A 27,226-nucleotide genomic window follows, 5' to 3' on the forward strand; every position below is an offset into this window, starting at 1 on the left:
GGGCACTGGTGGGTGAGGCAAGTCTGAGGGCAGGATGGGTGTTCAGTGAGGGCATCAGCTCCTAGAGGTTCCCACCTTATCGAGCACACCAACCCCATTCTCTCCAGCATAGCTCGCTCCCGACTCTGTCACCCCCTCCTCCTACTCTGCTCATGTTCTCCCAGCACTTAGAGTCATCCTCAGGCCTAGACAGGGTATTATCTGTCTCTCCTCCTCACATCAGCTCCATGGCAGCAGGGACCTCACAGCAGACCTCCAGGACCTACCACTGCCCACTCCCAGGACACTCAGTGGGTGTCTGTAGGGTGCATGTGTGGATGGATGGATGAGTGAATGGATGGGTGGATAGATGGATGATGGATGGATAGATAGATGAGTGAAGGGATGGATGAGTGGATGGATGATGGATAGATGGATGGATGAGTAGGTGGATGGATGGATGGCTGGATGGAAGGATGAGTGGATGGATGGATGAATGAATAAGTTAGAGAATGAATGGATATGAGGTCGTCTGACCCCAAAGCATCCTCTACTCTAATTCTGTTCTGGGAAGCAATGCACAGTTAGGCGAGGCTCTCTCCGCCCCACCCTGTGGACACTTGGGCCCAGATCCTTTTTTATTGTGGGCAGTTGTCCTGTGCACCTTAGGGTGTTTCTAGCATTCCAGGGCATCAGCACCCCCCAAGTTGTGACAACCCCAAATATCTCCAGATGTTGCCCCAAAGTCTTTTGGGCAGGGGGTAGGAGTGAGAGGGGGGTTCAGGGTTGCCTCTGGTTATACATGTATACATAAATGACTCTTACAGTCCCCTGCTAAGTCCCTATGACGAGTGGCCCAGTGCCCAGGTGACCTATTGCCCCTCAGAAGAGCCACACTAGAAACCATAGTCTCTGCTGTGGCCATTTATTGTCTTATCACATATTTACATCCCAACAGGAGACCTGTCCCGCCTCCATCCACCAGGGCCCCTTGGGTTTCCGCAGCCTGCCTGCTCCAGACTGGGGCACAAGCTCAGACATTCAGCAGGAGGGGCCGGTGCTCCTCAGTGGTGGAGGCATCACTGGGAGGGATTTCATAGACGACAAACAGCGAGGAGTACAGGCAGCCCAGGAAGGACACGAGGCTGGAGAAGTACATCACCCCGTTGGCGCTGCCCACAGCCGAGGTCAGGGGACCCAGCACCAGAGACACCAGGATCTGGGCCAGGAAGTACTGGCAGCTCAGCAGGGAGATGTCGACGCCCATTCCCCGCCGGGTGCCGTCCGCGCTGGACCCTGCGAACTGACCAGAGATGCATGTCATCCAGACCAGGCCCCCTGAGGCCCGTGACCTGGCACCCCATGCCCGACAGCTTCCTGTTTCCAGGCCCCCGGTGCAGAGGGAGTCTGGCCAAGACTTTAATATTTGTGAACAGAGATAACAACAAGAAGAGGAATCCATGACCAGCAGGTACAGCCGGGCACACAGGCTCTTCCCTGTCTCTCTCCTCTCAAGGCCGACCAGGCCACGCCCCCTCTACCCTAGCTCATCCCCTTTCTGAACCTTTGTTGCTACAATGCCTGGCACACTCAGAGACCCCCTCAGGGTCTACAGCGCCTGCTCCTCTGGCCCGTGGCCTCCACCTTGGACTTCAGGCTCCCTGCGGCCTCACCCAGCACCACACTGGGGGATGGAGGACACAGGGACTCTGAGCAGAGCCACCAAGTGGTGGCAGGAGTGACTCTACCCCCAGCTCGGGCCACCCACATCACGCAGACCATTGCTGGGTGCCACCTGGGAGCCAGCCTGGCCTGGTCCCACGACCAGATGTGGTCACCTCTGGGATGCTGCCTACCCCTCCCAGCCCCACCCAAGGCTCTGTCCCCATGGCCCAGCAAGGGGGTCTATGAATTGGCATCATGTGTGTCCTGGGGACATCATCTCGACCAGTGGGGCCATCCAGCCAGCTCCACCCTGACCCATCAAAAGCGGCCCGAGGCCCCACGTCCCCTCCCATGGGGCAGAGCCTCCCTCTACCAAGAACCATGTATCTGGTGAAGGGGTTCTTGGGAGCTGACAAGCAGGACAGTGACACTCAGGCCACGTGCACGGGTCACAGGCCAAGGTCCCTGTGCTGCCCTGGGGGAGAGCCAGCCCTGGGGCCCAGGCCTGGGGGACGTGATGAGGTCCAGGGTTAGAGGGGCTGCAGGAATGGCCAGTATCACAGTGGTCTTCAGTGCAGAGTTTTAAAATCTCAAAGTCACAGCCAAAGATCTCTGATGGGAATATTGCTTGATCACAAGAAGGAATGAGGCAGGGATTCACTCTGCATAGCATGGATGAACCTCAAAAACATGAGGCTGGGAGAAGCCAGACACAAAAGGCCACATGTGTGATTCCATGGACGTGACATGTCCAGAACAGGCCAATCCACAGAGACAGAAAGCAGATCAGTGACTATAGGGGGTTGGGGGAGGGAGGCCTGGAGGGGTGATACTTGGAGGCTTCTTTTGGCCAGAGGTGGGGGTCAGGGGGATGGGGGTGAAAGAAAGTGAAAGTCGCTCAGTCATGTCTGACTCTTTGTGACTCCATGGACTATACAGTCCATGGAATTCTCTAGGCCAGAATACTGGAGTGGGTTCCCTTCTCCAGGGGATCTTCCCAACCCAGGGTTCGAACCCAGGTCTCCTACATTGCAGGCAGATTCTTTACCAGCTGAGCCACAAGGGAAGCCCAAGAATCCTGGAGTGGGTAGCCTATCCCTTCTCCAGCAGATCTTCCCAACCCAGGAGAGCCAGGGTCTCCTGCATTGCAGGTGGATTCTTTACCAACTGAGCTATCAGGGAAGGGCAGGCTGTGTGTGACAAAAATGTTCTAGAATTGATGGCATGAGTATGCTAAAAACCGCTGAACTGTATACTGGAAATGGGCGAATGGTATGGTTTTGTGCTGAATTCTTCCTCACTAAAGCTGGTAAAGGAAAATCCACCCTGAACAAAATATCAACTTTTACATAATGACGGGATCTTTTTCCTGGTTTTTCCTTTGGCCTCTGACACCACTAGGGCGTGGCTTGGTCCTGTCACTTATCCTCTTTCAGTTCCTGTCTCTCGCTCAGTGTGGACTTCTGGCATTGATTCTCGTTTAAAAAAAAAAAAACTGTGTTCACATATTATTGACCTCGTCACAAAGTGTCCGGTGCTCAAGGCCCAGTGCTCCCAGATGACCCTGAAGCCTGGCAGAGGGGAACCCCAGGGGGTGGGCCTCTCCTTGCCCCTCCCTCGCCACCTCCTGAGTCCCTGTGTGGGCAGCTTCCCTCTGGGGTTTATGCTCTGCTGATGCATCCTGATAATCTTCCCCTTTGAATGCGGCCCTGGGACCCTGCTCAGGTGGAGACTCACCTGGACACAGGGCGGAAGCCAGGAAAGCCAGGGCACTCACCTGCTTGCTCTGGTAGTAATCGCACAGCAGCGAGTAGGGCAGGGTGCACAGAGTGGAAAACAAGACCCCGTAGGTGACACAGAGGGACAGAACCACATAGAGGTTCCTGGAGAGTGTAGCGAGCCCGGTCCCCAGGCCGAAGGCCAGGTATGCGATAAAATACAGCGTCCGGACACTGAGGTGCTCCTCCAGCTTCTCCAGGATAGCTGTCAGGGGAGAGCAAGGTGAGCACAACCCAGCCGGGGCCCCGGGCACCCCCAGGCTGGCAGGTGAGCACCACCCCACCTGAACCCCGGCCACCCCCAGGCCAGCAGGCAGCTCACCCTCTACCAGGAGACCCACTCAGGGACCAGGGGAGGGGTGGGGTTAAGGGACCACTGATGGGGTGTCCAGATGGGTGGCAGGACCTGGGGGAGCCCCGTTCACATCGGCCCAGGCCAGGCCCCCAGGTGCTGCAGCAAGTGAAGGGTCTTTGGGTAGAAAGGCCAGAGGCTCCAGAGTTTAGGGTTTAGAGCTGAGCCCTGAATTCCTGCACAAATCCTACTGCCTCTGCCTCTTTCCTAATGTGACGACCCTGACAGCCCCACCCCAGTGGGCCAGCCTTGAAGGACCCTGAGAGGCCTGGGAGCTGAGACTCCACAGGACACCCCTTGCAATGCCTTAGGGCCACTTCCCCGCGTCCAGGTGCCACCAAACACCCAAGCCCCCGGGGTCTGCCACTGATAGCCAAGAAATTCTTTCTTAATATGGTCTCTCGACCCCCAAAGGTCACGGTCCCAATGGTGGGGCTGGAACTCCTTACAGGGCCCACGATTTACAGTTCTCAGGCGGAGTCCAGCCTGCAGCCTATTTCTGTACCGCCCGGAGCTAAGACGGTTTATATATCTTCAAATGTTTAAAACAAACCCGAAGAAGATCAATAATTTGTGACATGTAAAAATTATACAAAATTCAAATCCCTGTGAATATCAGAGAAGTGTAGCCAGAATTTAGACCCACGTGGTCATCACGCCTCGTCCGCCTCAAGGATGGCCCCGAGGGGCCCCACTGGAGCCTGAAAAGCCGGAAGGCTGGTTTCTCTGGCCTTTTGCTGAAAACATGGGCAAACCCCTGAGATGAAGTTTGGGGGCTGCACTCCCCCCTCAAACTGCCCTGCCATGCCCCCACTGGGATGGCCCTGGCACCCTCAGGAATCCAGCACAGCGTCCTAGCGCCGTGGGTCACCCAGGGTCAAACCTCAGGGTCATCGCGGACTCCCTGTCCCCACTGCCCACCTCCGTGTCACTCCACCCACCTCTCTGGTCTCCCCTGCACCTCCATCCCTTCTGGACCAGCTACCACATGAACGGACATGGCAAAGACTTGAGGGGTCCGGTGGGTGGCACACCCACCTCAGGTGACCTCATGGTTTCTCCCTGGGCCCCACTTGGCCCTTGCCTGCGGGCCTGAATGCTCTGGCCAGTTGCCCCCTCAGGTCTGGACACACACCCTCCCCACATGGCCCTGCCCCTGACTGACCCCCACGATGGGCCACTGAAAACGGAGGAAAAGACAGCGCTGTCTGCCCCCAAACTGGGCTGCTGTGCCTGCAGCTGTGAAGATACAAGCTTCCTTCACTGCCTGTCCTCTCGTCACCCTCCTGGAAGACCACCACCCCTGCCGAGCCTGCCCACCTAGCCTGCCCCCCAACACCCACCAGCCTGTCCCTCTAGCCAAGCCTGCCCCCCTAGCCTGCCTCCTACACCCGCCAGCCTGCCCCACCACCCAAGCCTGCCCCCCTAGCCTGCCCCCAACACCTCCCAGCCTGCCCCCCCAGCCGAGCCTGCCCCCCTAGCCTGCCCTCAACACCCCCCAGCCTGCCCCCACAGCCGAACCTGCCCCCCCAGTCTGCCCCTAACACCCAGCCGAGCCTGCTTCCCCCATGAGCCTGCCCCCACAACCTGCCCCTAGCATCTCCCCAGCTGAGCCTGCCCCCTCCCAACCTCCCCCACTCCAGCCGAGCCTGCCCCCGACCCCCACCCCTGCCCCACGGGTACCTGAGTAGAAGGCAGCGCTGAAGGCATAAATGCACATCCCCCAGCAGCCCACCGTGACGCCGCTGTTGTACTTCTGATACGCTTCTGATGTGTGCGGGGCCTTGGGGTCCCCTTGAAACACCACTTCGCCCATGAAGTCCGTGTAGAAGAGCAGCATCCCCTCGAAGGAGAGCCACCCTGGGGGGGACACAGGTGGTGACCGCGGGGCAGGCGCTGGCTCGCTGCCCCCCCAGCAGGTGGTTCTGAGCCACCATCAGTGCAGCACGTGAGTTTTGTCGGTTCAAAGCTTAAAGAAGGAGGGACCTCCCTGCTGGTCCAGTGGCTAAGACTCTGAGCTCCCAATGCAGGGGGCCCGGGTTCCATCCCTGGTCAGGGAACTAGGTCCCACATGCCACAGCTAAAAAAGATCCTGTGTGCCACAAGTATAGGTCCTGTGCAGTCAAAGAAGTAAATAAACATTAAAAATTATTTAAAATATTTTAATGAAATTTTTTGTGTAAAAATAAATATAAAAAATATTTTTTAAAATATGAAGGAATTACCTTTATCACCCAGAGATACCTCTGTTAAAATTCTGTAGGTTTCCTACCCTTCCTTTTTAAAAAATTATTTGGTTAGTTCCTTGACCAGGGTTTGAACTGAGGCCCCCTGCATTGGGAGTGTGGAGTCTTAACCACTGGACCACCCAGGAAAGTTCCCCTACTTGTCTTTTTAAAGTAAACATATATCCTTATAACACATGCCCTGTCACAAGAAGGTTTTGCATTCTGTTCTTTCTCTGAATCCTATCGCTAGGAGGAAAGTTAACCCCCACCTTCTCTGGTTTTCCACTCCCTCCTCTGCTGGGAAGAAAGAAAATGCCAGCAGGGATCCAGTCACAGGCGGGGCAGGGGGTTGCCTGCTTACCTGGGAGAAGTACCTTAGGAAGGGCAAGTGTTGATGGAAACCTAACTTGCTCTGTTACCGAAAAAACCATAGGGGTGCTTCCTCTGGTTTCCATGTCCATTTCTCTCTCATAGGGGAAGGAGGTGGTGTTTACTGGGCCTCTGGAACCCCAATAATTATTATGCACGTGTCCTATGCCATTAAATACTTTTAAAGAGCCCCATCTTAATGGCAGCAAAGTATTTCACAATGTGGACTCTCCCTGATATACTCCCCCTTCCCCCATTGCTAGGTGTTTATCCTTTTTCCCATCTCCGTCTTTGGTTGTTGTAAATCATGCTGTGATCAATGCCTCGTACAGGTTTGATTCATGATCAAACCTCTGACTACATCCTTGCAACAAATACCAAATAGGATCCCGGGATAAAGACTATGGGCATTTTTTAAGATTCTTGTCTGTTGCCAAATTGCCTTCTAGAAAGTCATTCTGCTTTACATCCCACAATTGTTTGAGAGCTTAGGTTAAGATCAGAGGGTCAACAGCCCAACAGTGAAGAGACCCTGGAGGGAATGGCATGCTAGCTGGGGCTTCTTGGTATTCATCTGAAAGCTGAGCCTGTGAACTTGAGACCAGCCCCAGACATGTGTGTGTCTGGGTGTGTCTACATCTCGTCTCTAAGTGTCAGGGTTCCAGACTGGCTTAAGACACAAATTCCTCCAGTGGGAAAGTGATAGCCCACTTAACTGTGAGTTGCCTGAGGAGCTTTTGGTCCTGAGGATCTGGGCTCCGTGGAGACCCAGAGGACCTGGTTAATCTGGGAATGCCTGGAGTAGGCACCTCCCTGCTCCATCCCTACCTCATCCTGCCCCTGGTGGTGTTTGGGGAAGCCCAGTGGGTTGGAGAGGCCTCCAGGCATTCCTAGCCCTGGGTCAGGACCTGTGCCCCACTGCAGGGCCACCCAAGGGGGGCACGACAGGCAGGAAGCTTTGCCACGAGCTCACCCAGGAAGTGGTTGACACAGAGGTGGCGCAGCGCCCTGGGCATGTTGCAGATGGTGAAGCAGAGGTGCCTCATGGACAGCGGCTGCCCCGATGGCTCGCTGGAGCCCGTCAGCTCACTCTCGTATTTCACACCATTCAGTAAAATATTTGCCACCTGTAAGAGAAGCCCCCCAAATCCCTCATGAGGGCACTACACCTCAGCCACCCCATGTGTGCATGTTAAGCCGCTCAGTCATGTCCAACTCTTTGTGACCCCATGGACAGTAGCTCACCAGGCTTCCCTGTCTTTCACCATCTCCCAGAGCTTGCTTAAACTCATATCTGTTGAGTCGGTGATGCCATCCAACCATTTCACCCTCTCTTGACTCCTTCTCCTCCTGCCCTTGATCTTTCCCAGCATCAGAGTCTTTTCTAATGTGTCAGCTCTTCGCATCAGGTGGCCAAAGTATTGGAGTTCCATGCGTGTGTGTTAAGTCGCTTCAGTCGTGTCCAACTCCTTGTGACCCCATGGACTGTAGCCTGCCAGGCTCCTCTATCCATGGGATTCTCCAGGCAAGAATACTGGAGTGGATTGCCATGCCCTCCTCCAGGGGATCTTCCCAACCCAGGGCTCGAACCCGCGCCCCTTACATTCCTGCATTGGTGGGCAGGTTCTTTATCACTAGCACCACATTTTGCTTCAATGAGAAAGTGAATTAGGAACACAGACCCAGAGGCTGTGAGGGTTTGTCTTCCTGGACAGTGTGAACTGGGCACCAAACACCATCCCACTGTTCGCCGGCCACCCTGCTGAGGCCCGTGGTCCGAATGAGAGAAATGACCTTATATCATATGACTTTATGACATTTTAAGAGACATATAATGTTAGTCTCTTCAGAGTAGGGGCAGCTGAGCATGAAATCTCCCTTCGCTGTGCCTGCCTTTCGACCACAGAGGGTAAGCTTGCCCAACGTGAAATACATTTGAAAGAAAAGAAATACGGATTGGCTTAAATTCAGACATTATGAAGTCCCAACTCTTCCAGAAGAGAGGATGTAAAAGACTGATTTCAACATGACGGGTGGATGCCTGTCTACATGGGGGCTTAGGGGGGCCCAGGGAGCCCAGGTTGGGAGCTGGGTACCCAGACAGCCCCACATCACCAGCAGTGAAACAGGGACAAGTGGGTTCAGGGCAATGCTCCAGGGACTAATACACTCACGGCTCCGTTTGCAGCCTCTTCGCAGAAGGACAAGCCCCCCTTGGGGCTGGAGGTGAAGACACCAGCCAGGTGAGCTGTTGGCCCTGGGAGGTACACATCTCGAGTGAAGAAAAGGTACCTTACTGTGGGCCCATACAGGAGCTTGTGCTGGGAGGGGGCGGGGGTGCACCTGGATGCTCCAGGTGGAAGAATGAAAAGGAAGGAAACAGCCCACAATGCCAGTTCTGAGGGCAGCCGCTGCGCCAACAGAGCTTGTCACCCATAACTGCTGGAACAAGACTTCACCTGACACCCCGTCCCCACTGAGCCCAGATGTGTTCACACTAAGCTCATGATTTTTACTTTCCTGCCAGAACCGATTTGAAGATGGAATGTTTTAAAAGGACGAAAAAGAGACTTTCCACTAGAACTTAAGAACTGTATCCAGAAGCCAGGTGGGGTTTGGGGCCACTGGATAGAATGGCCCGGTACTGCCAAAGGGCCTGATGAACTGCTCTCAGGTCACCAAGAGTGAGCATGACACGCCCCTGACCTGAGCACTTAAGAGAAATCGCTTCCCTCTGCCAATGATGGGTTTCTTCCAGTGACTTTCAGTGCTTCAAACCCTTTCTGGATCAGAGCGGGCAGACACCGCCCACCGGGGCCCGGACACTTCTCAGCAGGACGGGCACCCACCTGCGCAGAGCGCTTCCTTGAGGTGGGATGGCATTAAGTTTAAGATACAATAAAGAAGGCCCAAGGATTGACTCTCGGTCATGCAAAGGAGGTGCGTCGAACTTCGGAATTTAACAGCATAGGTAATGTGAGAGACTACCTCCCAGCATCTCTGGTGGGCCTCCTACAAGATCAGGTGTCTTCTCAAGCACAGGGTCAGGGGGCATGCCTGACTGAGATGAGGCTGGCACTTCCAGTCACATGGGCAATTGTGTTCAAGGGATGTGTGCAGGTCACTTGCTTCAGCACTGCCCTCCTGGGGGCCTGTGCAGGTTAATTTCTGCTCAGGAAACTCCATCCCCTGGGTTCCCTAAGGGCAGGGAGGGGGGGGCCCACAGGGCCCTCACATTTACTTTCAAAGGAGAGAATAACTCTCTCTTTTTAAGTCTTGATTGAATTTGTTACAATATTGCTTCTGTTTTAATTTTTGGTTTTAATTTTAGGATCCCACATGCCTCCTAATTTTAGGATCCCACATGCCTCCTAGCTCACCCATCAGGGATTTAAACCCACAACACCTTCATTGAAAGGCGAAGTCTTAACCACTGGACCACCAGGGAAGTCCTAAGAATAATTCTCTTTAATGTATTATTCTTTACAGCATCAGACTTTACTTTCACCACCAGACACAGCCACAACTGATGTCCTTTTCTCTTTGGCCCAGCCGCTTCATTCTTTCTGGAGCTATTCGCGGCTGCCCTCTGTTCTTCCCCAGTAGCATACTGGGCACCTTCCCACCTTAGGGGCTCATCTTCCGGTATTGCATCTTTTTGTCTTTTCATACTGCTCATGGGGTTCTCATAGCAAGAATACTGGAGTGGTTTGTCATTCCTTCCTCCAGCGGACCACGTTTTGTCAGAACTCTTCACTGTAACCTGTCTGTCTTGGGTGGCCCTGCATGGTATGACTCATAGCTTCATTGAGTTACAGAAGCCCCTTTGCTGTGGCAAGGCTGTAATCTTCTTCATGGTCATGGACTCTGAAAATGGCTAAAATCCCACATATTGGCTGGTGGCCTTGCAGCCAAATCCCTCATACAACACAGACAGCCTTCCAGAAGTTTCTCCACTTTTCCGGAACATTCCGGCACCCTTTGGGATCCAGAGGGTTGACATCCTCCCGGCTGGCCGGTTAAGGTTGCCCACCCAGGGAGACCCCAGAAACAGCCACCAGGGTTTGCCTTTTGTTTCCGTCCTGTAGGAAGCCTGGGCACATTGCCATGGGTGCACATGGCCAAAGTGAGCTGGATGTGGTGGGGAAAAGACTAGAAATGACGGCAGCACATATGATGCTGAACTCACAGAACCACCTCTGGGCAAACATAAGGGTGTTTGAAAGAGCTGCCCCTTTGCTGTGGCCAGTTTCTTAGAGTGCTGCAGAGACCCTGAGTGTGCCTGGGCTCACATGGGCCCCAAAATCTCCGCACCGACTGAATGAAGAGCATGAGGTTACTGGGGCTGGGTGTGTCCTTGAGGCCCATCCATTAGACCCAAGTCTTTCCTGATTGGTTCACCCGGATGGGCCGCGAATTTCCTTCCAGGTCATCTATCTAACTGAAGAGGGGGGCCATGTGCATGGCGTCCTCTGACCCCTGGCTCCTCCCCCCATCACGCCCCAGCCCCGACGTTTGCTTTTACCTGTTGACTGAAGGTCACGTTCCTTCTCCGGCTGGTGTCTGGGCCGCTTCCTCCGGCCACATCCGGGATGGCCAAGGTCTGGGGTCTCTTCAGGATCCCGGCCGACCGTGGCTTGGAGGTGTCCAGGGAGCCCACCCTCAGCACGTCCCCGTCGGGGCCGGCAGCCAGGGTGACATCCCGCCGGTCCCCAAGGCCGCGGTCCTGGCGGTAGAAGCCGTCAGGGGCCCGGGGGAAGCTAACGCTGATGGCCTGCCTTGGGAGGCTGCCGGGGATGGCCAGGTAGCTGTCATGGCCGCCCGTGAAGCAGTCGATGAGGACACTGTCGATGTTGGACGTGGCAAAGGACGAGGCAAACTCGTTGATGCCCGTCAGGGAGCTGTCTCTGCTGATGAAGCTGCCGTACTTGGGCGTGAGGGGGCTGAGCGGGGAGATGGGGCTGGAGAAGCTGGCATAAAGGCTGGGGCCTGGGGGTGGGCAGGGGACGGTCTGGCCGGCACCCTCCTCACACAGGACAGGCGGGGATGGAGGCAGTGGGAGGCTGGGGCTCTTCATGGCTGGCTTCTTCTCGCCTGGGGGCCGCAGGGGTCTCTCGGGGATGCTGACCAGGGTCAGGACAGTGGTAATGCTCAGGATGACAGCTGTGAAGATGTAGATGACCCGCAGCTGCCCACCCAGGGCTCTTCCGAAGCTGGTTTTATCCCAGTGGATCCCCCCGACCACGTATCCAAACCCTCCTCCGAGACCTGGGGAGAAAATCAACAGTCAAATTTCCTCATGGGTTAGGGAAGAAAGCCTCCAAGAAGGTGCTCCCTTCCTTACTCAACTTGAAAAATCCACTCCAAGGACCTGGATGGATTATCTGTCCCATCTACACTTCAAAGAAAAGAAGAAGAAAATGGCTGGGGGGCGGTCCTGGTTGCCTGCACTCAAGGGTCATCTGCTGGGGCATGATGACCACCTGCCCTCGTCTGTTCCCCTCTGCACACAGCATTTTAGGAAGATCAGAAGTGAGTGTTGACTCTGGGTCACTTCTTCCCCTGAGGTCCCACTCCTCCCCCAGTTCCAGGACCATGTAAACTTGGAGACCTGGTCCCAGCACAGACCACGGCACGTGTGCACACGGGAATTCCAGGGGCCACCCTGGTCTTGCTTATCTGATGACATCATCCTCAGGCATGCCCACCATTAAGAGTCACCCCTAATGGGTCTCCTCTGCTGGCCAGCGGTCCAGGCCCTGGAGCCTTTGGGGAACAGCAAGGCTGCAGGGATCTAGTCCTTTCCTCTGATCTCCCTCACCGATTCCACGGCCTTGGGGACCCAGCAAATGGTCAATGTTTCACGCAACACAACGTAAAAACGTGGTTGAAGTCACATTGCCCCCAGCCAGCAGCAATGGATATTCTCACCTTCAGAAAGTGCTGTTTGCCCCAGCCCACCTCTGGGTTTCCAAAGATGTGCCCTTTGACTTTGAGTCCAGCTGTATTTTGACCAGGCTACTGGTTTACTCCTGGCGATGCACAGGAGCCTGCATCTGACCATCATGTGTCCTGGGCTACCCTCTGAGTGGGGAGACCCAGCCACATCAGGGGTCTGCCTTCTAGACAGAATCTCAGACATGAGTTTGAACAAGCTCCGGGAGTTGGTGATGGACAGGGAAGCCTGGCATGCTGCAGTCTATGGGGTCACAAAAATCCTGAGCAACTGAACTGACTGAGGTTTATCCACCTCTCTACAAATGACCCAATTTCATTCTCCCTTTATTATTCTTAACTTCCCACATTTATGTCCTAACTAGCTTCCTCTCACCCCTTCTGAAGACACAGTTGCAGATTTGTGACCCTTAATCAAGGTCAGATTTGTGAGAACTTAATTTTTTAAAAAATAATCAAAAGGACACATCTGCACAGCTAAGGAACCGCACACCAACTCAACAGCAAAGAAACAAACAGCCCGATTCAAACAGTGGGCAAAGGACTTGAATGGACATTCATAGACATGATCTGTGAATGGCCAATAAGCACATGAAAAGATGCTTAATATGACCGATCATTAGGGAAATGCAACTCAGAGCATTGAGATATTACTTCACAATGAGATATTACTTCACATCCATCAGGATGGCCACTATTAAAACAACTTTTTAAAACCCAGAAAACAATAAGTTGGCAAGAAAGTGGAGAAATTAGAACCCTTGTGCAGTGTTGGTGGAGATGTAAAATGGTGCAGCTCTTGTGGAAAATAGTATGAAATTCCTCAAAAAATTAAACAGAACTATTGTCTGACCCAGCAATTCCATGTCTGTGTCTAGGCCCCAAAAGAACTAAAAGCAGGATCTTGAAGAGATATTTATACATTCATGTTCATAGCAGCATTATTCACAACAGCTAAATTGTGGAAGTAACCAGAGTCCATCAGAGGATGAATGGGTAAGCAAAGTGTGGTCTATGAATGCAACGAAACACTGTTCTGTCTTAAAAAGTAGGGAATTCTAACATACAGCACAACACGGGTGAACCTTAAGGACACTACACTCCGTGAAATAAGACCATCACCAAGACAAATTTGATTCCACTCACAGGAGTTACTTCAAGTAGTCAAATTCATAGAGAGAGAAAGTAGAATGGTGGCTGCCAGCGGCTGGGGAGAGGGGAGATTGGAGAATTATTACTTAATGGTCATGAGTTGGTTTTACAAGATGAGAACGTTATGGGGATGGATGGTGGTGATGATGACCCAACAGTGTGAGAGTATCACAGAACTACACACTTAAAAATGACTAAAATGGTAGATTTTATGTTACTTGTATTCCAACATAACTTTTAAAAAGGAAAGAAAAAAAATCAGACATGTAGAGATCTTCCTGTGCTTACAACAGGATTAAATCCTGATAAGTCCATCATAAGTTGAAAATATCATGGGCTGAAAAAAAATGCACTTAATACATACTCATATATCAAATAGACAACCAGCAAGGATCTACTGTGCAGCACGGGGAACTATACTCCAATATATATAGTCACTAAGTCGAGTCCGTTTCTTTTGCGACTCCGTGGATGGTAGCCTGCCAGGCTCCCCTGTCCATTTTCCTGGAATTCTCCAGGAATGAATATTGGAGTGAGTTGCCATTCCCTTCTCCAGGGGATCTTCCTGACCCAGGGATCAAACCCAAGTCTTCTGCTTGGCAGGGGGTTCTTTACTGCTGAGCCACCTGGGAAGCCTATATGTATGTATCTCAGCCTCTTAGTTGTACATCTGAAAGTAACACAACATTGCAAATCAACTATACTTAAGATTTTTTAAAAAGGAGAAAAAAACGCACTGAATACACCTAACCTACTAAATACCATCACTTAGCCCCACCCACTGTAAACATGCTCAGATGATTTCCATTAACCTGCAGTTGGGCATCTAACACAAAGCTTATTTTATAATAAAGTGCTCACTATCTCACATAACTGATTGAAGACTGTCCTGAAAGCAAAAAACAGATCAGTTGTAAGTGTAGGGATGTCGAACCTTAGTGGTGGCTGCCACTGCCCAGCATCATGGGAGAGGCGTGTGTGCATGCTAAGTCGCTTCAGTTGTGTAGACTCTTTCCTGCCAGGCTCCTCTGTCCATGGGGATTCTCCAGGCAAGAATACTGGAGTGGGCTGCCATGCCCTTCTCCAGGGGATCTTCCCGACCCAGGGATCGAACACCCACCTCTTATGTCTCCTGCATTAGCAGGCAGAACCTGGAAATCCCTATGAGAGAGGACTGGACTGCTTATAAGTAGCCTGGGAAGAGAGCAAAATCTAGACACTTTTGTCAAAGGCAAAAAGTCGTAAGTCAAGCCATCATAAGTTGGGGTAAAAAGGTTTATACACACACACACACGCACATGTGTATATATATATATGTATGTATGTAAGGTAAAAAATGAATTCCTTCTTCTGACCTTCCAAACTCTGCCTGCCTGGATCCATGCAGAAGCTCCCTGGGCCCCACGCATACAGTAGTGTAAAGAGAGAGTGATAAACAACTGCATTTTCTAGAAAAAGCAACTGAGGCTTGCAGAGGTCAAGCAGTTACCCAAAGTCCCACCATGAACAGGAGGAAAAACACAAACCTGATTCAGGATTTCAGCCCCCAGAGCTCAGACTTTCTAACTGCTGGGCCACCCAGTCTCTTCATACAGGCTCCCCCCGTGTGACAACTTGCCCTTGATTTTTAGAAATCTTTTCCATCACTATTTTATTTTTTTGGCTGTGCCACAAGGCTTTCAGCATCTTAGTTCCCTGACCAGGGATGTGAGTTCAAGGTTAATGCATCAGTGATATATACAAAATAAGGTGTCTTTAGACAGAAACACATAAAACAAGGTTATGTATTGATCCATTGACCAAAATGATGTGATTGGAGTTTTGCAGGAAACTAACCCTGTATGTCTCCATGGGGATTTGGGGTTGGCTAATTCAGGACTCATGGCACTTTTGTAGGACGTAACTACACGAACAACAAGAACCAACGCTATATAATAATATCTACACACAGCTATATACACACATATTCATACACACCTACATACATACTTGTATGCATATATATCAACAATATCGTCCATTAAAAATAATGAAATAATGCCACGCACAGCAACATGAATGGACCTGGAGACGACCATACTAAGAGAAAAACAAATACCATATGATCTCACTTATATGTGGAGTCTAAAAAAAATGATAACAAATGAACTTATTCACAAAACAGAAACAGACCTACAGACATAGAGAACAAATGTGTGGCTACCTAAGCAGGGAGGGGACGGGGGAGGGAGAGATCAGCATTTGGGGTTAACATGTACTCACTCCTATACATTAAACAGATGACGCTAAGGACCCACTGTATAGCACAGGGAACTACACGCATATCGTAATAACTATAAGGGAAAAGAATCTGCAAAGGAATGTATATTTTATCTATATCTATAGTATATATAACTGAGTCACTTTGCTGCACCCCTGAAAATAACACGACATTGTAAATCAACTATACAAGGAAATATAGATAAGATATATACATCTGATGTGTGTATTATTGATACCTGTGGTTTGAGAGATGCACTTTCAATCACTTCCCTGCTCCCCCCTTACCTGCCAGGAGGGCGTGGATGTTCAGGCCCCGGTCCTGGTCGGCTGGGCTGCACACGTCCATCATGTACGCGTGGCTAGGGTTGTCGGCCGAGTCCGCGCTGAAGTCCATCAGCACCACGCCGCACACGGTGAGAAGGATGCCCCACTTATGGTCACTGGCCGTGTCGGCCAGCGCCGTCCCAATGTCCCTGCCGTTGAGCAACAGCGAGAGGCCCAGAAGCGCCCCTGGGGATGGAGAACAGAGTCACCCGGGGAATGCAGACCTGCCGGCCCCGGCAGCCACCACTTAAGGCTAGAATCTTGAGGGCCCCAAGAGTTCCTTCTTGATCAAACCTCAAACAGAGAGCTTAGATCAGGGTTTTTATTCCATCAAGCATAGCTGGAACGATAGAGAAGACTTTATTAACTCTCTCTCTTTTTTTTTTTTTTTTTGCTGAGCTGCATGGCTTTTGGGATCCCAGTTCCCCGCTCAGGGATTGAACCCTGGCCACAGCGGTGAAAACCTGGAACCCTAACCACTAGCCACCAGGGAACTCCTCTATTAACTTGTTTTAGAAACATGTTCAGAGAGACTTCCACAGTTAACCAGGGCCAGGTTACAGGGTGCTCCCGGCTCCCACACCAGTGACGTGAGCTGGATTATTGATTTTGGTCAATACTCTTTTAGATTTTCCCAAGAGAAAGCAGTTGGGGCCTTTTTTTAAAAAAATTCTTTCTTTCTTTCCATTTTATTTCGATGCCAAAACAACAGACCTATAGCCAGGACAAGAATGAAGGGGCGTCTCCTTCCAAACCTTGAGGTACATCGGTCACTCCAAGCACCCAACAGAGGCTGCAGTAGGAATCCTGAAACAGAGAAGGTCAGCGGTCAATGCTGGGGTCCCTCCCCAGAGTCCTGAAACACTTGCATTCACCCATCTCCAGGGCATCTAAAGAATCAGATGATGAAACTCCGAGCCAGCAACAAAACCCTAAGCGAGAAAACAAAAGATAGACTCTTGGAATCACTAAGCTTCTCCTTAAATTTTCTACTCAAGCCCCCATGAGGCATGGAGTTGCCATGACCTCCTTGGGAATCCGAGAAAGTGCAGGGTCTTCTAGATCCAAACTACCCCCCGCTGTATTGCTTGGGCCCTCCAGTGACAGCCTGGAGTCTACATGGTACCACATCCTCTATCTGATTCAGATAAAATTGCTTAAAAGATGGGGTCTGACCAGCCATACCTGGGTTTTATAGCGGGTGTGCATGCTCAGTCGCTCAGTTGTGTTTGACTCTGAAATCCTATGGACTGTAGCCCACCAGGCTCCTCCGTCCATGGGATTCTCCAGGCAAGAATACTGGAGTGGGGTGTCATTCCCTTCTCCAGGGGATCTTCCCGACCCAGGGATGGAACCTGCGTCTCCTGCATTGGCAGGCGGATTCTTTACCTAGAGCCCCACACAACTGAGTGGGCTCAACTTTGGCTCCTCTCTTGTCCCCCAGTGAGGTTTCTGGAAGCTTCTAGGGAGGCTTCGGAGGCCGGCGGTCTGTGCAGGACTCACCGAGGATGGGGCTGATGAACCACACAAGGCTGTAGAGCTGGTCGGGCAGGCCCATCTGCAGCAACACGGGGGTCACGTAGGCCGTCTCCATGGCGTAGCTGAACTCAATGCCGAAGAGGACGGAGCCGTTGAACAGCAGCTCCCGGAAGGACCTCTGGGGGTGCAGGTCCCCGAAGTCCACCAGCTCGATTGGGCAGGGGGTGTTGGGGGGCGGGGGTGGTGAGGGCCGGATGCATTTCCTCCTCTTGGGGTGTCGTTTGAAATTGTTGGCCCGGTGGCTGATGTGCTGGGTCACGGACCCTGAGTAGCCGGTGACCGGGGGCCTCCAGAAGTCCTGGGGGGCCAAGGCGGGGAAGAGGGCCTCTCCCGGAGGGGCGCTGCTGGCCGGGGGGATCATCGTAGGGGGGGCCGGTGGGTGCTCCTGTGGGGAAAGCCCAGTCGGGGGCAGCCGTCACCTGCAGGGCCTCTACTATCAGAGCGAGTTTATCCGGGTGGCTCTGCCTTCATCCCTCGGGGCCCTACTACTCTGTCCACGTGGGAATGGAGTTCACACGGGGGCCCCCTGAGAGCCAACACTGAGCCCCCAGAGTGGAGCCTTCAGTGTGGACGGCGCTCCTGGACTTGGCTTTCACATCAGGGCAGCCTACCTTCCCAAGGGGACAAGAGTTGGTCCTTCAGGTCCTTTAGCTTGTCCCCAAGCTACAACTCAAAGGGATAGTTCCCCAAACAGGATCCACCAGGAGGGTCCGGCAAAGAACCAGGAGGAATGGGGGCCACCAACAGCCTGTGGCTGTTCTCAGGCCCCAAAGGACATGGGGCTCTTCTAGGACCTGTGGCTAATTTTGCCCTCCCCTGCAGGCCCCAGGGGAGCAGAGAAGGGTGACCAGGCACCCTGCGGGGGGAGGCAGGGAGAAGGACCCGTGGGCACCCTGAGTGATAGTACATGGCGAGGGGACAGCCCCTCCATCTCAGGATGGAGGGCCACAGTAGGTACCCTCCCTAAGACCCGGGTTTATGGTTCTAAACTATCCTAAACCAAGGATCTGAACCTAAGAGGAGCTGTCTGAGTTTAACTCAAGTCTTTTCCTTTTACACCAACTGGACAAATGAATTTTCAGTTGAGCCAGGAGAACTGAGATTTTTGCAGTGTTTGAAAATGTTCTCTTTAAAGAAATAAACAGAACTTCCTGAATCCTGCATGTCACAGACAACACACTGAATAGGGATACAGTTTACAAAAAAAGAAAATGAGCAACAAGAAGAATTTGGGAGGGTGAGAAATAGATTTTCCTCCATCCTTAAGCTATTTTTTTTGAGGAATTGTGTAACGCCCTCAGCCTCAGCAGAGAATTAGCAGGCTTGCGGACCTTACAGACTTTCCCACCCACTCTGTCCCCCACCCCCACCCCCTGGGGTTTGCAATCTGCACCCCTGGGCATCCAACAGTTTCCACTGCTTAGAAACTAATCTAGATTGTAAATATTACAAGAATAGATTCTAGCTGGTTGACCTGTGTGTTTTAGCCAACGTCAATTTTACTAAGAACAGGGAGAGGAAAGCTGCTAAGATCAGAGGGAAAGAGACAGATAAAAACACAAGAGGGGGACATCCTGGATTGGGGTTGACCTCTCTGACGTAGCCCACTCCATTTGCCTCACAAAAAAGCAATGCCTGTTTCATTTAAAAAAAAAAAAAACAAAAACACACACACACACACACACAAAACAACTTTTTGGCCTCAAGGCATGTGGGATCTTAGTTCCCTGACCAGGGACTGAACCCGTGCCCCTGCAGCGGAAGGGTAGAACCTTAACCACTGAACCACCAGGGAAGTGCCCTTAAGTTTGCCTTGGAATCCTTCCTGAGAAGTAGGCCCCAAACCTGAGATGTTATTCCCAACATTGATAGGTTTCCTAACAAGAACTCTTGTTATTTACCAAAATAAACAGTAGAGGCTTTCTTTCAAAATAGTTTTTAAGTTTTAGAAATGAGGCCCTTATTTCTGACTTTAACTTACCATATGCCCTCTGTCAAACTCTTGCTAGTCAATAACTTCTTTATGAATCACTCTGAAATCTCTTGTTATGTCAGATTTGCACCCCAAACTCCTCCCAACCTATCCTGCCCACTTGGGGATTGTCTTCCTTCTCTTCAGAAGACATCGTGATAGAAATGTTTTGTTCTATAGATGTCCCAGCAGGATTCAGAACATCATATTAATCCAACAAACTATCCATCCACCAATCCATCCATCCACTTATCCATCCTCTCTTCCATCCATCCATTCATTCATCCTCCCTTTCTTCCTTCCATCCATCCATCCATCCATCCATTTATCCATCCTCTCTTTCATCCATTCATCTATCCAGCAATCCAATCATCCATCCAATCCATCCTTTGATCTACTTGCCCACCTACCTTCCTATCTTACCATTTGGCTGAGTACTGAATACCAACACAGTGAAATTATAAAGATAAAATAAAGATATAGTTCTTGCCCTCAAGTTAGATAAGAGTGGAGGAAACACATTCTAAGCAGTGGGTTTCATCCATGAAAAGGAGCTCTGTGCACCAGCTGGGCACAGTGGTGGTCTGATGGTGAAACCCATCAAGAAGGGATTAGCTAATCAGCAAGATCTGGTAGGAGGTGGATTTCACACCAAGGTGACAGGGAATGACATAACCAGTCTGCTCTCATTTCTAGAAAAGGCTTATCTCATGACCTTAAGAAAAATCCCACGCTCTTTTCTACAGTAAGAGCAGAGGTACCTAAGAACTATGTAGACAAGTAATACTGCATTAAAAACATAATCCATTTAGGAAGATTAAGTCAAGATTAAAAAAAAAAAATTTAAACCAAGCATCTTGTTTATGTTCCTTACAGGTGTCACTCAGGCCCTTGTAAATAGTAAATACTCCAGAAAAATTGGTTGGTCTTGCCTTAAAGAAAACCAGGTGGTTGTTAGCTATCCCTGGAGCTTCATTCATTAAGATGACAGAAATATGGTACTGATGAGCCTGTTTGTAGGGCAGCACTGGAGACAGAGAACAGACTTACGGACAAGGGCAGTGTGGGAGGAAGGAGAGGGTGGCAGAGGACCTGCTGGAACACTGAAGACTGTCTCCTTAGAAGTCAGAGGAAGACCTTAGCCCAGGTGTGTTAAAGACTTCACCTGACTCCGGCTGTCTGGTCACAGCCTCACACCTGCCTCGCTGGCTAACTCCTCTGCCTCTCCTCCTGCCCCTGCAGGCACATGACACCTCTCTTGGCTGTTGGTATTTTACCCCCATAAAGTGAACTTCAGTGAAAATATATTAGAAATCCTTTCATTTTAGAATGAAAGACCATGAGCCCAGTTTGGAAGAATTTTAGCCTTACATGCATAGGGTAGAAGTATTTTTTTGAAAAGGGGAAACTTTGTGACCCTCTTAAAATGGACAGAGGAGCCTGATGGGTTACAGTCCATGGAGTCACAAACAGTTGGACCTGACTGAGCACACATGCTTAAAATGGGCTACCTAAATACCCCATGTCTCTACCTGTGATGTGACAGTTTCACCATCACCTGCCCACCATCTCCAGCTTTAAAACACAGCCTGCAGTCTGTCCTCGCAAAAGGGAGACCCCCCTCCCCCACCCTACTCTCCTCCTCCCTCATCTAAGTCAGAATTAAACCTGAACTTGAAAAAAGTCTTCACTACGGATTCATTTTCAAGTTTCAGGTTTACCACTTTTATTTTAAAATACATATATTAAAAGTTGCCTGTGAAAGCTTATTCTAAAGTAAAGTGAAGTGGCTCAGTCGTGTCCGACTCTTTGCAACCCCACAGACTGTAGCCTCCCAGGCTTCTCCGTCCGTGGGATTTTCCAGGCAAGAGTACTGGAGAAGCTTGCCATTTCCTTCTCCAGGGCATCTTCCTGACCCAGGGATTGAACCCAGGTCTCTAGCATTGTAGGCAGACACTTTACCCTCTGAGCCACCAGGGAAGCCCAAGCTTATTCTAAGGACTGTTGAAAACTCATTAAAAAAAATTTCATTTTTTAATGTTATTAAAAAATGAAAGTAAAATGTAAACTAGAAAATGGAATTTTAATACACTAACAAATATTCATCAGACATCTTGATCATACTATATTACCATTACTCAGACCCCCCAGATCTGCACATATTCTTGGACCCCCACAGGTTGTATGCTGGGTCCACTGTCCTTCTAGAATACAGAGGATGTTTCAAAGAATAAATCTGTCAAGTTGATTAGGTAGCAACTGATTAACAAAGATAAACAATGTCCAGGTAATTTGAATGCTTAAAATTACCCCACTCCTTCTACTATTTTTCCAAGTTAATATTTCAAGGAAGTCTTCCCAGATCGGTGAAGGACTTTGTGGACTTCAGTGAAGTCGCTCAGTCGTGTCTGATTCTTTGCGATCCTATGGACTGTAGCCCGCCAGGCTCCTCCATCCATGGGATTTTCCAGGCAAGGATACTGTAGTGGATTGCCATTTCCTTCTCCAGGGGATCCTCCTGACTCAGGGATTGAACCTGGTTCTCCCACATTGCAGGCAGACTCTTTACTGTCTCAGCCACCATCTGAGAAAGGTGGACTTCAGGGGATGTATTTAGTGAGCTGGTTACTGAATCCTAGCCCACTTCTCATTTTTGATCGGTGGCAATCTGGCAGCCCATTGATCCCCAAAGCCCTGGTGAGGCACACACTGAACTTGAGTTTAATCAGCACCGGGTCCTATTTCCCTACAAAAGCTGAGAAAACACAAACATTATGGAAACCCCAGCAATAATTTATGAAGTTATTTCTTGTCGAGGGCAGGATGAACAGATTGCCATCACCCTCTCATTTCAACCTCAGCATGTTGCCCTTGACAAGAAAGCAGAAATCCTTGGTGTTCATCATAAACTTAACCCTGGGGTGCTGAGAAAGGTTACACCAGGGCCCCAGCCATTCAGAGCTTTCAGTCGCTGGTGGGAGGTGGACCAGAAGCTGATGACACCTGCCCAGGTGACCTGGGAACAGGCCTCAGGCACCAATAAGCGCCGTGTAAGCCTGGGGGCAAATCCCAGTGTTTGATCTCTTTCCTTGCAACTGTGAAATAAATCTCACCCAACTGCTACCCACCCTTCTCAGGGCAGGAGAGCTCTGCACTCAGGGGGCGAGATGGGGGTGGGGGTGAGGGGCTCCACTGACAGTTCATTTAATTAGACAAGAGGAACAAAGGTCTCCGTGCCAACCTCCAGCCCCAATCCTGGCACACTAATTACCCTGGGGCCTAAGCCGCGGCGCTCCCAGCACAGAGCGGGGAAACTGTGCGGAGGGCACAGGAGGAAATGGAGGTACCTGTGGTTCCAGCCAGGAGGCATCCCTTTCCGAGGAGGACGGGCTCCTGCCTGCCACGCGCTGAGCTTGGGTCCCGGCCCGGCCGCCCCCGGCCCGCCGCTGCTCCTGCAGCATCACCCCGCGGGGCGGGGCCGTGACGTCACGGCTGCATCCTCGCCGCCCGAGGCCGGTACCCGCAGAGCATCCTTAAAGCGGCACCGCCCGGCCAGCCGGCCGCCGCGGAGGCGCTGGACCTCGCGCAGGGCCCCTCAGCTCAGCCAGCTGCGCATCCTCCCAAGTTTAAAGGCCGGCAGGGTCTGCAATGAAGGCGCCAGAAACAGGTTTTGCTATGACTTCTGAGCTGAAGCATTCTAGCCTTGGTAGGTGTCTTCCTCCATGAAGAAAAATATTAAAATCTTATTTTACGGCAGTGTTGGTTTAAAGATGAGTATATTAATACTACATATTAAAACATTTCCCCTGCCCTAAGAATTCTTTCCCCTCCCTCTCCTTCTGATTTTAAAAGAGATGAACCCATTTTTGAGGAGCCCTCAAAGCCCTGTGCGCTCTGGACCCTGCCCACTGTACACATGGGATAAGTTGGTCCTGCCCAGAAGTATTATACTGCATTCACTTATTCCTTTAACACGTCTCAGGTGCTACTCTGTGCCGGCTCTACCCCAGGGACTGCAGATAAGACAGTGAACAAACCAGCCAAATTTCCTGACCCTGTAGCATGACACTGTCGTGAGAGATATATTAAACAAGACAAAGGGCAGAAGATAGTCATCCCCGGAGAAGGGGCTTAGGGAGAGTGGCAGTGGGCTGTGGTGGTGGGGCACTGCGGTTTATTTATTTATTTTGGCTGCACTGGGTCTTCCCTGCTGCGCGTGGGCTTTCTCTAGTTGCAGGGAGTGGAGGCTACTCTTGGTTGTGCTGCACAGGCTTCTTATTGTGGTGACTTCTTTTGTTGCAGAGCACAGGCTCTAGGCTCATGGGCTTCAGTATCTGTGATTCATGGGCTCTAGTGCCTGGGCTCATTAGTTGCCATGCATGGGCTTTGTTGATCCTTGGCATGTGGAATCTTCCCAGACTAGGGATCAAACCCATGTTCCGTGGGTGGTACTATCCACTGCACCACCAGGGAAGTCCTGCGGTTTAAATAGGGTTGTTGAGGAGTCCCCACTCAGATGGTGACATTTGAAGAAGACTCTGATGAGGTGAGGGGTTAGCTGTGCTGGTGTCTGGGGGAAGGCCATGCCAGGCGAGCAAATGCAAAGGCACTGGGGTAGGAACTGGACTGAATCAATGACGAAGCGAATACATATTCAGCCTGCGGTGAAATCACAACACAGAAAGAGCTTCTGGGGGCAGACATGTGGCTCTAGGGAAGCTTATAAGAGGGGGACGTGACCTCGATGGGAGGGCTGGCTGTCCTTGAGGGAGTGACACTGGACAGGTCTGTTACCCCTGGGTGGCGGGGTCAGTGTGTGCAGAGCTCTTGCGACAGGAGGGCCCAGGGTGAGCTGGCGAGCCTGGGATGCAGCAGTGAGTAGGGATGAGCAGGAGAGGCAGCTTGGGTTCAGCCCACGGACCTTGTGGTCTGCTGTCATTTTTCAAGAATAAGAAAAAGCTCAGGTCCTATGCAGCAGGCTTCCCAGGTGGCACTAGTGGTAAAGAACCCGTTTGCCAATGCAGGAGACGCAAGAGACACAGGTTCGATCCCTGGGGCGGGAAAATCCACCGGAGGAGGGCATGGCAACCCACTCCAGTTTTCTTCCCTGGAGAGTCCCATGGACAGAGGAGCCTGGTGGGCTATGGTCTGTGGGATCGCAAAGAGTCAGACTTGACTGAAGCGACTCAACCTGCATGCATGTGCATCAGAGTGGGTGACATAAATCATGTCCACATTTGGCAAAGATCCTGAGCTCGGAGTCGAAAGTGGATTGCATCAGGGCCCAGGTGGGGGCACCAAGGAGGAGCTTACAGAGCTGTCCAGGTGGGAGAGGTTGAGGGTGACGGTGGAGGGACAGAGGTGGTGGCTGCCCAGGCACTTGCAGGTAAAACCAAGAGGACTCGGTGGCAGGTTGAGCCGGGCAGGGTATGGGGAGGAGGGAAGGAGGGTCAAGAAGTTTCCAGCTCCAGCACCTGTGCGAAGGAGGGGAGGCTGCTCACAGGCGAGTCACAGGTCGCCTTTGAGGCAGGAAGAGTTCCAGGGCCTTTGAGGCACCGAGGCCACTAGAGATGTGGGTCTGGGGATCAGTCAGTCTTTTGAGAATCACTTGCACACGGAAGCTGAACCATGGACAGTGACATCACCAGGGAAGGGTGTAGCACAGAGCAAAGAAGACTCACTGGTCCCTGGCCAGGAAAAGGGCAATGAGAGAACAGAGTCCATCTTATCATATCTCCAAACAGGAGTAACAGTTGGAAAAAAATACTGATGTGTTTTTTTATTTTGCATTTACACACAAATGACCTGCTATTTTGTTAGCTCAGTGCTCACAGCTGTCACTTATAAACCTCAACAGCCCAATAGCTTATTGAGATGCTTATTTTTGGCTCCTGTGAAGTCCAAGATTTCCCTGGTGACTCAGATGGTAAAGAGTTCGCCTGCAGTGCAGGAGACCAGGGTTTGATTCCTAGGTGGGGAGGATCCCCCTGGAGGAGAGAATGGTAATCTACTCTAGTATTCTTGCCTGGAGAATCCCGTGGACAGAGGAGACTGTCCATGGAGTCGCATAGAGTTGGACATGACTGAGCAACTGGTGAAGTCCAGGCGGTGTTTCTTATGGACAGGGGACTTCCACGTGGTCATTCAGAGATGCTGGCTCTTGCAAGAGGCCCCCATCCCATTCACCCCATTGTCCAGGACTCAGTGACTAAAGGGAGGCTGGGATCCCACGGCCCCTGCCCAGGACCTGGAGGAACTGTGTGTGTGTGTGTGTGTGTGTGTGTGTGTGTCGGGGGTGGGGGGAGCTGACATCCACTGCTTCTTTAGCTTTTACCATCTTGGAGAAGGGGAAAGGAGTTGGGGACAGTTGGGGATGCTAAGAAAACAAAAGCTACTATCTCGTTTTTGATATTGAAAGGAAGGTCCTGCAGCCAGAGAAAAGAATTGAAATCTGGGCACTGTCAAAAAAGAAAGGACTTTAAAATTCCATTGACTTTTTTTTTTTAACTTTACAAGGTTAGAAGCTTCCTTTCTTAACCCTCCAAGGCCAGAACAGAGCTCGGTGTTACTCCCTCTTTGTGGACGAGGTTCTCCATCTCATCATTGGATCTAGACAGGAGCCCTAAGTGGGAGGAAGGATACAGGGCAGGGAGAAAACACGAGCGAAGCCCACCCCCTGTCCCTGGGCACTGGGGGAGGAAGGGAGAGGCGGGAGGCTGGGAGACGGTCAAGCTGATGGGGACCCATGAGGAGGGGACCCATGAGGACCCCTGGGGTAAAGGCTCAGCCTACCCCTCACCTTGGGAGCTGTTTATAAGCTCTGGCTGAGTCGCCTGGCTGGAGAGATGAGCAGGGCGGGTTGAGTTGCTCTACTCCAGGCTGAAAGCTGCAATGGCCCTTTGGGAGGGATGACCTGAAGGGGGTGGAAGGGCAGTCAGGATGGGAGGTAGGTGGAGGCTGGCAGAGAGATGCAGACAGGGCCCCATGGCTCAGATGGTAAAGAATCCACCTGCAATGCGGGAGACCTGGGTTCAATATCCCCTGGAGACGGGAAAGGCTACCCACTCCAGTGTTCTTGCCTGGAGAATCCCATGGACAGAGGAGCCTGGTGGGCTACAGTCTATGGGGTTGCAAAAGGGTCGGACCTGACTTAGTGACTAACTTCACAGCAGAACCCTGGAAATCAGGGGTCTACCAAATCCCATTGGCCCCTGCAGTGCACACTTGTGAACCAGACCTCCAGCCAGGAGGTCACACAAGCCCCACCTTGCCCCCAGATTCCCCTAGAGAGAAACAGGAGGACAGAGCCATTGTCCTAAAGAGCCTGGTGCGTGGGTACATTCTCAGTCGTGTCTGACTCTTTGAGACCCCACGCACTGTAGCCCACCGGTAAGAACTACCTGGGAAGCCTGCCAAGAGACTGAGTCAGACCCAAAAGGACCGTTCAAAGAATCCCATTGAACTCGTTTGTATCAGGTTTGATCAAAGTAAGTGAGTCCCCGTCACACCCTCCAAGCCCCACCGCTGGTGATGATTCATGAGAAAGCTCAGTTCAGCCACAAATAAATAACTGGATGCCAGTCCTTTGCACCCTGAAAATGGTGGGAACAGCTCAGCTCACGGGCTGGGGCTTCAGCTCTAAGAGAGGGAA

General features: G+C 51.5%; 1 protein-coding gene across 1 annotated transcript; it reads right to left on the reverse strand.

Moving 5' to 3' along the window:
- Nucleotides 1–887: 887 nt before the first annotated feature.
- SLC45A1 (solute carrier family 45 member 1) lies at nucleotides 888–23,011 on the reverse strand. Its single transcript, NM_001192339.1, has 9 exons — nucleotides 22,923–23,011; nucleotides 17,568–17,988; nucleotides 16,779–16,871; nucleotides 16,026–16,250; nucleotides 10,897–11,639; nucleotides 7,345–7,498; nucleotides 5,458–5,634; nucleotides 3,422–3,627; nucleotides 888–1,282 (listed from the first exon to the last, which is right to left on the reverse strand). Exons 2-9 carry the CDS (start codon nucleotides 17,962–17,964, stop codon nucleotides 1,013–1,015), a joined length of 2,265 nt encoding a protein of 754 aa, NP_001179268.1. The 5' UTR covers nucleotides 17,965–17,988; nucleotides 22,923–23,011; the 3' UTR covers nucleotides 888–1,012.
- Between the last annotated feature and the right edge of the window lie 4,215 nt (nucleotides 23,012–27,226).

Source organism: Bos taurus, chromosome 16 (genome assembly GCF_002263795.3).
Source record: "Bos taurus isolate L1 Dominette 01449 registration number 42190680 breed Hereford chromosome 16, ARS-UCD2.0, whole genome shotgun sequence".
NCBI lineage: Eukaryota > Metazoa > Chordata > Mammalia > Artiodactyla > Bovidae > Bos > Bos taurus.

Bases quoted from the DNA above. Each gene is read 5' to 3' on its own strand.
- SLC45A1 (NM_001192339.1), bottom strand. From the start codon at position 17,964: ATGATCCCCCCGGCCAGCAGCGCCCCTCCGGGAGAGGCCCTCTTCCCC. The intron at 16,872-17,567 runs GTGAGTCCTGCA...TCTCTGTTTCAG, and splicing joins GTTCATCAGCCCCATCCTCG to GATTCCTACTGCAGCCTCTG. The intron at 7,499-10,896 runs GTAAAAGCAAAC...CTTCTCTTACAG, and splicing joins ACGTGACCTTCAGTCAACAG to GTGGCAAATATTTTACTGAA.